This window comes from Nicotiana tabacum, chromosome 7 (genome assembly GCF_000715075.1).
Source record: "Nicotiana tabacum cultivar K326 chromosome 7, ASM71507v2, whole genome shotgun sequence".
Taxonomy (NCBI): Eukaryota; Viridiplantae; Streptophyta; class Magnoliopsida; order Solanales; family Solanaceae; genus Nicotiana; species Nicotiana tabacum.
The window spans coordinates 22,239,220-22,251,374 of record NC_134086.1 but is presented as its reverse complement, the minus strand read 5'-3'; the positions used below and the strand labels follow the sequence as shown (position 1 = coordinate 22,251,374).

Genomic DNA, 12,155 nt, shown 5'->3' with positions numbered 1-12,155 from the left:
CACTACTATTAAGTAGCGAGAGAGGTTGAAGCGGCTTTTACCCGATTAAGGTCGGGATCGATTTCCATAGGGAGCTAGATATTAGAGTTGAGTGTCTATCTAAATGAGAGTTGAGTATTTATTCGTAATTTCACTTCTACACATTTTTGGTTTGATTATAATTCTAATTTTATACTACTACAATGCTAAATTAAGCTAAATAAGGCTAAGGTGAAACTATTGCGAGTTTTTCAAATAGGTAAAAGCACTAGGGTAGTGACTTTCGCCTAGGTGGTAAATTGACGGATTCTCGAGTCTAAAGCTAGATTGTCACATTTGTGGAGTATGATATAAACATTGCACGATTCTACTCACTCTATAACCCTCTATAGTTCGAGTGATTTTGCCCGAATTGACTTTCTCAAGACCAATTAGGTTTACAAATTTGTGCAAGCAATCAAGGTTCAAGTCGGGTATTACTATCTCTAGGTTTAACCCTTTAATTGGGGCTATCAATCTCTTGAATACGCCCCATTTCCTTGTTGGACTAATTTCATGGACTTAGGCTCTCTTTCCCAAGAAGAGCCAAAGTCTACTAGGCATAAACTAGTGTTTGCAACCACTAGTTCCACATTAAAACCCTAAATTAGCCCAAATATCAAACACCCATAGACAATCAAGCATCAAAACACAAGACTTATCAATTACCCACACAAGGGTTGAGCCATAACCCTAGCTAATGGGTTTAGCTACTCATATTTGAAGAAGAAAACAAAGTAATAGATGAAGAAAAGCTATAATAATTAATTGCTAAATAAAACATGAAGATTCAATGTTTAATCTAAGCTAAAATTACTCAAAATGGTAAAACAATACTGTTCACGAGCACAACTTTCATCCAAAATATATATGATGACCTAAAAACGAGAAAAGAATCTATTTATACTAAGCTGAAAATTTTGGACAAAAATACCCCTGCGGGGCTAGTGCGGACCACACAAAATCGAGTGCGGCCGCACTAAGGCTCTCTGAAGTTGGGCTTTAGGGACCGCACAAAGTTGAGTGCAGCCGCGTTGGCATCTATTGCGGTCCGCACACAAAGGACCGGGGACCGCATTGGGCTTCATCCTCCAATCTAGCATCTCTATAAACTTTAGCTCTGCGGACCGCACGAAATCGAGTGCGGGAGCAGTGAACCCAATGTGGACCGCACAAAACCCTTTGCATCTGCATTGCCTTATGGCCTGAAAAGCATCCTCTCTGAACTTCAGTTGTGCGGACCGCAAAGAATGGTGTGCGGCTGCACTGGCCTTGTTTAACTAAGCTTGGTCTTGTCTTGGTAGTTGTGCAAGTTTCACTCCTTTTTGAAATGGTTTTTGACATCTTGTCACCTTGTTGATCAAACCTGCAATCAAGCACAACTTGTGAGCCTTTGGGACTATTTTGTCCACATTTCTAATCAAAACTTAAGCAAGAAGGAGTGTAAAATGCATCATAATTCCTAGTTATTAATCAGCTGGTATATGATGATGATGTTTGCCAAAGTGGCTGAAATATGATTCAAGCGGTGTTATATGTGCGTATTATATATATATATATATGTATATGTATATGGGATATGGGAAGAGGTTATGGCGTTATATACGCACCACCACCTGATCAGCTGGTATACGTTAATGATTTTGCCCACAGTGGTCGTATGATATGATGGGATGCCCTCAAAGGCTGATGATGTTATGAGACATGTACCTATGCACGACACGATATTCATACGCATATGCATGACGCTAAAAGTTTTCATGATTTATAGAGTTATTTAGACTTACAGGTTGAGTCAAGTACTCTATATTTCTTCCATGTCTGTTATGTACTTATATGTGCCTTACATACTTGGTACATTTTTTGTACTACCGTCCCTTTTGCGTGGGGACACTGCGTTTCATGCCAGCAGCGATAGACAAGTCGAGAGACCTCCAATTAGGCTATCATCTCAGTGGAAGATATTGGTGCGCTCCATTTGCTTCGGTGTTGCTTGTTTGGCTGGTATGATTTAGACATGTATTATTTGGTATGGCGGGACTCTGTCCCGACCTTTATGACATTTATGTACTCTTAGAGGCTTGTAGACATATGTCGTGTACGTGAAAGATTGTATGGTCTTATCGGCCGATGTCTTGAGTTTATAAATAATCATGTTGGCCTATGAGGCATGTATGTTATGTGTGTATGATAATGTAATAACAAAGATACGTTACGTTGGTACGCGGTTGAGTAAGGTATAGGGTGCCCGTTGCGGCCCATCAGTTTGGGTCATGACAAAAGTGGTATTAGAGCAGCTCTGTCCTTGGGAGTCTACAAGCCATGTCTAGTAGAGTCTTGTTTATGGGTGTGTCGTGCACCACACTTATAAGCAGGAGGCTACAGGGCATTTAGGACTGTCACTCTTTCTTCTTACTCTAGATCGTGTGGTAGAGCTCACTTAAAAGAATTCAAGTCCCGAACTTCTATTCGTAATAAGATGATTCCTACATTAAGAAATACGATCGATAAGAGATAAAACTGTGGAATTATTGATTTAGAGGAACTCGGTTTTGCATCTTGATTATGATAAGTAAATGTGAGGTCTTTAGCAAATCATGGGTGTACTGAAAGGTGTAAGCCTCTTGATAAGGGACCTTAAGGAAAGAATATTTATCCACCTTTATGGTAAAAAACAATGCTTTTAAGAAGTAAAAGAAGCAAGGTGAAGAAGGGTACGAGGCGCCCAGTTAATGAAGATTATCGGTATTACAGTTCTGGTAGAAAAAATATAAGCATTAAAAGTTACCCTCAACAGTAACAGAGATATGTACAATTGGCCATACCCATCTCAGTTATGCCCCATGGGGGCTAACAAGTGTAGTTTAAGAAAAGGTCGGAACATCAGGACCTGGCTGTAGTTAGAGTAAACCAAAATGGTGAATGGATTGTTTGTGTTACTTGACATTTCCAAAGGATATTGCAAGTGTGCTAGTAGATCTCCTTGTAAGACACATAGATGGTGCACCCTAAAATATGAAAGCTAGATATGAGCACTAGAAGCCTTGAAGGAATAAATATTACCTTAGTATGGCTCCCGCCCCCCGTAAAGAAAGAATGTTAGGCAATTGAAAGAGCCAAGGGATAGAGCAAGGGGAGCCAAAGGCAAAAGAATGTTTTGTTCGAGTTTTTAGAATAAACCAGTAGACATAGATAATTAGCAGGATATAAGAAGAGAGTTAATAAAGCATTATGAGTAAGATATGATACACGAATGGTAATGGTAGGTCAAAAAAAATGATGACCGTATTACAGAATTTACAATCAAATGAAGGGAAAGACAAAACATGACACGCCTTGAGACTCATTAAGAATATAGGCCATAAAGTCATATCCTTACTTTGAGAAATAAGTTCGCAACTCTAACGCAATTACCAAAAGGAAAAATTAGACCCTAGAGTAATAGAAGCCAGTATGGATTGGTGAGCAAGATAAACTAAACATGAAATAGGGATTGAGTGAGTTGATAATAGTCGGCATCATAAGAATTTCATATCGTATTACGGCAATAATAGGACAGACAACAGAAGAAGGTTCATGAGAAATTCAAAGGATGTTCATTCAGGAAAACGCTTCCCTAAAGGAAGCAATCTTAGCAAAGTTAAGCTTAAGGTACTGTATGTACCAATTACATTAAGTGTCACCCTCGCGAGTAAGGGGATTTGTCATCCTTGGTACAGAAGGAATGCCGCAAGGCGAGTAAGGGTTGTTGATGATATGAAAGGATATCAAAGATGAAGAAAAGAAAAGAACATCTGTAGGCATGTTGTCATAGCTCCAAGTCTTAGTACTCCCCTAAAGGGGGGAATATGGAGTAATAAATGAAGAACGTGGTAAAAACGAAAAGGGAATGAGATTACACTTATTCAGCTCCTACGTATATGCTATAATTCCGGAATATTATGCAAACACGATATCGATGAGAGGAAGTAAGGGTCTCTGCCCGAGATGTTATTGATAGAAAAGGAATCAGTGCGAGACATAAGTTAAGATAAAGGAAATAACCCAAGAAAGATTTCGCATGACAATGGGCCAACGAATAGTTAATAGTTGATTCAGGAAGATCCTAGTCAAGACTAAACAAGAAGTTACAGACAAATCAAAAGATCATGCAAGATAAATGTAGTGAACCCCAACATGGAGAATTCAGCCCCGCAGTTACGACATTGTAATACTTGAGATATATTCATATAGGAGTTGGAGAAGTTAAAAAGGTACTATATGAGTGTTACAGAAATAAAAGAGAGTGCCACTAGGAAGACGGTCAAAATATCAGTCCAGAAGCAACCCCACAAGCACAAGGGCATGGAGATAAGTAACTACGGATAAGTATAGGCAAGTACGGACAGTAGAAGGTCCGTCAAGCATACGATATAATAAGCTCGCATCTTTACAAGAGTCAAAGGGTCCTCCGTAAGTACTATAGTGAAGGACTAGCTTAAGAAATGAGGAAGAAGGCTTCAACATAAGCACAATAACCTAATGAAGAAAAGGTCATGTAAAAGCAGTCTCACAACAAAAATTGTATGCCCTCCAAAAGAAAGTGACACCTACCATGGCTAATGAACGGGGAGAAAGATCGAAGGTAATATTTGAGACTATATGAGTTGCATAAAAATTCTGGCAAGTGTGGGAACTAGGATGAGTTACGTATGCATTCAACAAGGGGCAGAAAGACCAGAAAAAGCAATTGCATACGTTTTAAGAGAGTTGAGATGGAACGAAAGAAATTATTCACTCAATGATCCAGAGTTAGTACGTTATGGACACACTCAAGATTTTGGAGCATTATATTTGTTGGCAATCATACAGCCATAAAAGACTCCGGTATAAGTTAAAAAAAGAAGAATTGAGCCCAGGGCATAGACAAATGATTGAATTGTTAGAAGATTGTATCATGGATATTCCATAATGCCCATGAAAGGCTAAGGTAATAACTGATACCATGAGACACAAATCGAAAGGTAGCTTAAGCCTACATAAAGGCTGATCGAAAGGAAGATGAAGCTAAAGAATCATATCACTGAAGCAAATCAAGAGTCTGATTATTGGACCTAGAAATATTATAGAAGTTGTGCTTGAGAACATGACAGATTCACTCTTAATATCAGATGTTCAAGAGAAATAACATAACAACCATAATCTATATTGGCTCTACAAGAAAGCCAGTTAGAAGAAGTACCAGCCTCATAAGAAGTCAGTACGAAGCTCCCATCAGATAATGTATATAGTAGAGGTGCGAGTATTATAATAGAGCTTCAAGTTATGGACGTGAATTATACCTATGTGGAGGGAAGGTCATGAAAGAGATAGAAGATACGATGCGAAATTTTAAGGTAAGTAAGGTAAAGGTGAATAACGTACGAGATACTCAAAGGTAGAAGATCGTGAATAATCCATACTTCGGATAGAAGTCTATAAGCGCAGGGATTCAATATCCAGAAATGATAGCAGCAGCGTGAGTAGCATATCTTCCAGCCTATAGTCTAGGTAAAGGAAAGCCTGATTATGAGAGTAAAGGATAGTTAGAGACGATGTGATGTCTCGCTTGATATTCCAGAACAACATAAGGAAATCTATGGTGCAAGCAAATTGAAGGAAGGCCGCATATAGAATAAATAGATATGTATAGGTCCCAAACTAAAGTATAGTACAGCGACAAAATTTTAACGAAAAATAAGTAAGGATGAGGAAAGGCAAGTGAAAGGGTGACGAGAACGGATAAGTCCTCGGGATTAAAACCCATGAAAACAAGAAAGCTAATGGTTTCTCTAAGTTATAGAAATTTCAGTATAGCCTGAATGAACTCAAAGGAGTCTAAGACTAATAACATTCAAAAGATATGGAATGCTGCCCTGTTAATAGAATAAGGGTGTAATTATTATGGAAAAAATGACGTTTGGGCTTTCGATTGAGTAATGATCTGACGAATAACAAAAAGGGGTCTCATGAATTGGACAGGATTAAAATACCCACGCAAGGTAAATCACATTGGGATGCCGTGAGATACGGTTTTAAAAGCAGGGTATCGCCCTAGGTGGACCAATTTAAACATTTCAGATGTTCCCCGATAAAACGTGAATCCTAGCAGCAATATTACATAAAAGGTTAAGTTATCAGGGGTGAATTATGGATCAAAATTGAGGTGAATCAACAATGGATGGATAAAAGTTATAAAGTATGAGAAGAGATTAGGCCGTCATTATTAAGATGAGCAGTAATGTGGATGCATTAGAGGACATAGATTTTATACGTATGGGATAAGCAATGAAAGTAACCTGGGATTTGGTAGCAGACCTCAGTAATGAGAAGTCGAGGTAAGAGTTGTGGTATAGTATGACCTATGTAGATGCAGTAAAGTCATACGAATGGATAACCACGTCTATAAAATAAGAGAGAAATATTCGTAAGTTCGACAAAAAGTGAAGAACTTCAGGATTGGCTAAAAACTGGAGGAAAAAGGAGAGGAGAGTCGCATAAGCACACTTATAATGTCAGTATCATAGAAGCTGCATGATGGGAGGTAGCAACAGTTATGAGATTGGAAGAAATTTGATCGCAAGTCATGGCATGGGAAAGAGGCCTAAAGGGGGGGATACCCTTACCTTTTGACTTATTCACAGAATAGTTGCCTAGATGGCAAGAACACTACTAAAGTATTCACAAGAGTTAGGGGACATGATAACGATAAGAGCATCAGTCAACATTCGAGGATGAATGTTCCAAAGAGGGGAATGATGTTACACCCCATATTTTCGTACATGAAAATACACCATAAATAAATTAATAAGAGCTCGGAAGTGAGATGTCACGTCCCACAGTATTACATTACGGTGATGTCACGTTTCGCAGTATTAAGTTACGGCGATGTTGCACCCTGAAGTATTGTACGTTAAAATTTCATTTTCAGTTAACCGATGCAAGACTCGGGGATGAGATCATCTTGACATTAAAGTACTTACGCTATTTATAGCAAGCAATAAATAAGTGTTATGAAGAATAAGAGGGTACACGGATTAAAAGAAAACGAGTTTCGTTAAAAGTGGTCAATTTGGAATAAAATATGGGTCGAGCGATAATACACGATAATTAAGAACTAGTACCATGCAAGGTACCATATGACCATTGTAGTATAATATATAAAGTATATATGAAGTATTTTAAAAATAAATAGAAGTTTAAGTAATTTGTGGTAATTTTTAAATTATGAGGATAATTGATTAATTACTGGGTAACGGAACATTACCCGATTAACTAGTAAGTGGATAAAAATTTATATCCCGCCCCCACCTACGCGGCAAAAAGAAACAATTTTGGAAGTGACAAAGTAGTCACTATTGCCAAATGGCTAGTCATGAAGATGACTAAGACTTGTGGCCAAAATCACTTTCTGCATTTGGATTCAAACGAAATACATTAGAAACATAATCAATTGTCCACTATTGAAAATCCATAGAAAAGTTTCCTTCAAATTCAAAACACCAAGATCTGATTTTGGCTTAAAAGCCTAAGAAGATAGAGCAGAAATGTTCCACCTCAATCAAAAGCTTCATTATGAAGCAATTTCGTCCAAACTTAAAAAATTAAGCAAAATCTCGTTGAAGAATTTCAACCAAAGCAGAAGCTTAATCCAATTTTTAGAGTTCTAAGGAATATTACACGGAGATTTCCCTACTCCAGGTATGTTAAAGCCCTTCCTTCTTTCTTTTGGCATGGTCCAATTATACTGAAGAAACGAGCAAATACACATTTATACATGTGCATTGACCCTTGACCAGATGGTGTTATATACGCGTGTCTATACTCTTGAGTCCCCATGAAAAATATTATTATCTTCTGTTCATGGGTCTCAGAATAATACACAGTTGAAAAAGTTTATCCGGGAGGAATATTGAGAATATTACATATTTTTCATTTATTTCACTCATTTATATATGTGCATTGACCCATGACCAGATGGCGTTATATACGAATATATATGTAAATATGTGTATATGGGATATGGGAAAAGGTTACGGCGTTATGTACGCACCACCACCTGATTAGCTGCTATATGATGATGATGTTGCCCACAGTGGTTGAAATATGATTCAAACGGCGTTATATACATGTACGTATATGTATATGGGATATGGGAAGAGGTTATCACGTTATATACGCACCAACACCTGATCAGCTGGTATATTGTATTGGGAAAAATTAAGTTCATATATAGAATTGATTGTAAGGCGACACATCATGATACGTGAACTGGTCAAAGGATGACAGTTGGTAAAGAATAATTAAAGAGGCAAGCTTCAACAGGCATGGGCAGCGGTTCAAGAAGAAAACAGGAAGGATAAATGCTCGAAACCTCTTAATGTTCAAAGATCGTATTAAGAGAATGAATCTGATAGCAAAAAAGGGTATAGATACGTATTGTCAGTAATTAATAGGCATTAAATACAGAAAATGTTAGCGAATCTGTATTGAAATAAATATGGTTACCAGTTATAACGTTACATTAAATGCCATTAATTATCCATAATGGCTCTATTATGATAGAAACAAAACGTATTATCTAGAGATAGCTATAAAAGGAGATGTGTGATCATTTGTAAATACACGAAATACTATTGGAATATATTGATTTACTTTGTTTTATATTCAGCTGAAATTTATCAATTATTCTTATTTCTATTTGATTATCAGTAACCCGAGTTCTTCTAAAACAAGCTTTGGTCGAAATCCGGATTTTTGGTTAAACAAATTGGTTATGTTACCGGGAATCTGATAATCGTTTGCTTTCTTAATCAATTCTTTCATCAAAAACTTATCATCTCGAATGTCAACGACAATAACCAACACAATTTACCACTCCAAGATCCACAACATCAAGTTAATGATACGGATGATAGGACCCCACCTCCCTCGTCACATGATTCACAACGACAGTCACGAAAGGGGACTCTAGATTGATCTGAAGCAAATAACGGAGTTGCGAACCTAAACGGATCTGAGGTAAATCAAAATGACAGAGTTGTGAACGAACAAGCACTCCATGATGCTCTGAAGAAACTAATTGCTCAACAAGTCAATAATGCTCTCCGGGCTTTTACCAGCCAGTTACCAGTTGCACCACCAACAACTACTCCGAATCACAATACTTTAGAAAACCTGCATTCTGGACTCGTTAATTCAGGCAGTGGTGGGACTCCTAGCGAGTCTCGTGATGGTGAACCAGGTAACATGGTTAATTATTACTTACAAAAATTAGTTTTAACCTTGCAGAAATAGTTCAAGGAGCAAAGCGATCGAATAGAGCAAATACCTGGAGTCCCCCCTATAATCAAAAGAATAGAAATGGATAAATATTTACAACAACCTTGGAAGCCCAGTGCTGCTCCTGTGCCGATTCCCAAGAAGTTTAAGATGCTTGATATTCCAAAATATGATGGCAAAACTGATCCACGAGACCACATGACTGCGTTCACAACTGGTGTGAAAGGCAACGACTTAAACAAACAAGAAATTGAATCAGTATTGGTCAAGAAATTCAGTGAAACACTCACCAAGGGAGCATTGACATGGTATTCTCTCTTACCCGAAAATTATATAAATTCTTTTGCTGAACTTGTAGATTCATTTATCAAAGCGCATTCGGGAGCTCAAAAAGTCGAAAAAAGAATTGAAGATATTTTCAAAATAAATCAACGAGATTCTGAGCTTCTCAGAGAATTCGTGTATAGATTCCAACTTGAAAGGATGGTGTTATCATGCATACCTGATAACTGGGCAGTTATGGCTGTTGCCAGTAATTTGAATGAGAAAAGCTCAAAAGCTACAAGATGACTCAAAGAAAGTCTACGTGAATTCCCAACAACAACCTAGAATGATGTATACAACAAATACAGCACGAAGCTAAGGATCTAAGAAGATACCATCTCTCGGTCTCAAAAAGAGGAGAAGGTGAGTTCGAGAAGTGCGAAAACCGAAAAAAGGTCCGGTAAAGAACTATGGGTAATAAGGTGCGGTGGCCAAAGGATATGGGATCAAATCCAAATAGGTGTAATCCTGATCACTAGTGCGATTTTCACAACGATCATGTTCATAAAATGGCAGATTGTAGATTGCTACAAAGTGAAGTAGACCATTTATTAAAGCAAGGGTATCTTACCGAACTATTTAGTGAAAAAGGTAAGCAAGCATACATGAAGAACATGCAGGAGCCCCCTAAACCTCCTTCTCCAAAAAGGACCGTTAATGTCATAAGCGGGGGCGAAGAAATTTACAGCGTGACATATACGGCGGCCAAGAAAGTTTTAAAAGTTACAGTTACACACGGGAAGTGCGTCCGACATGTTTTGGAGAAAAAAAGTATTACATTTGATTATGCAGATGCGGACAGCATGTTAACTCCACACAACGATGCACTGGTAATATCTCTACTTGTGCATGATACTAATATGAAACGAGTTTTGATTGATCCAGGTAGTTCCGTGAACATCATTTTGCTAAGAGTATTAAACGAGATGCAAGCTGAAGATAAGCTAGTACCTAAGGCACATACTTTATCTGGCTTTGACAATTCAAGCGTCGTGACAAAAGGGGAGGTAGTACTTACAACATTCGCAGAAAGAGTTGTCAAAGATACGAAATTTCAGGTGGTGGAGATGGAAATGGCTAACAATATGATTCTCGGAAGACCGTGGATTCATGAGATGGATGATGTGTCGTCTACCTTACATCAAGTTATTAAATTCCCATCACCAAAGGGAATACGCCAAATACGTGGGGATCAACAGACATCCAGGAGCATCAACTCTGTAGCAGATTCAAGAACAAAAAACGAAGAAAAGTAGCAATTACAGAATCCAGTTGAGGATACTATAACACAAGCCTCAACTGAACATAGGCGAATAGATGTGGACTCAAGGCCCGATTCCATCCAAGAACTGGAAGAAAATAAAAATATCAAAATGACAAATGAAGAGTTGGAGGCTGTAGAGCTATTCACACAATGTCCTGAAAAGAAAGTCTACATTGGGGCCAACTTAAGCCACAAAATGAAAGGTAAGTTGATTGAATTTTTGAAAACTAACGTGGATTGCTTTGCCTGGTCCCATTCTGATATGACAGGAATACCCCCGGAAGTAATGAATCACAAGTTAAATGAAGATCCATCGTATCCACCTATCAAACAAAAGAAGAGAAAGCAGGGGTCTTTCAAATATCAGGTGATTCAAGATGAGGTCCAAAAACTTTTAAAAATTGGGTCTATCTGCGAGGTAAAGTATCCTAATTGGTTAGCTAATACTGTAGTAGTACCAAAAAAGAATGGCAAATGGCGAGTTTGTGTAGACTACACCGACCTTAACAAAACTTGTACTAAAGATTCTTTTCTATTACCACATATAGATCAACTAATTGATACTACTGCATGACACGAATTGTTAAGCTTTTTAGATGCATATTCAGGGTATAATCAGATCAAAATGGATCCCCTAGATGAGGAAAAAACTTCATTTATAACAGACAGGGAACTTACTGTTACAAAGTAATGCCATTTGGCCTAAAAAACGTTGGTGCCACATATCAAAGGTTGGTGACCAAAATGTTCCAGGAACATTTAGGAAAAACTATGGAAGTCTACATAGATGATATGTTTGTCAAATCTCAACAATCAGGGGATTATATATAGCACTTGTCTGATACATTTCAGATCTTACGAAAATTCAATATGAAGCTAAATCCCGAGAAATGTGCATTTGGCGTTTCATTAGGTAAGTTTTTGGGTTTCTTATTTCTAACCGTGGTATTGAAGTAAATTCTGCGCAGATTAAATCCATTGAAGAAATTCCTAACATGCTTACAAGTAAGAAAGAGGTGTAGAAACTAATGGGAAGAATTGCAACCTTGGGAAGATTTATTTCCAAGTCATCAGAAAAATGCTTTAAATTCTTTTCAGCTCTTAAAAATCAAGATCAGTTGGAATGGTCTGAGGAGTGTCAAAAATCACTCAAAACATGAAGGTATACATGTCAACTCCACCGTTCCTTGCAAAACCAAAAGATGGGGAAAGGTTGTTTATCTATCTAGATGTTTCAGAAGTAGCGGTG

General features: G+C 37.8%; 1 protein-coding gene across 1 annotated transcript; it reads left to right on the top strand.

Moving 5' to 3' along the window:
* Positions 1-10,151: 10,151 nt before the first annotated feature.
* LOC107807862 (uncharacterized) lies at positions 10,152-10,898 on the top strand. Its single transcript, XM_016632309.2, has 2 exons — positions 10,152-10,472; positions 10,569-10,898. The coding sequence occupies exons 1-2, from the start codon at positions 10,152-10,154 to the stop codon at positions 10,896-10,898; spliced, it is 651 nt and encodes a 216-aa protein (XP_016487795.2).
* Positions 10,899-12,155: the final 1,257 nt, after the last annotated feature.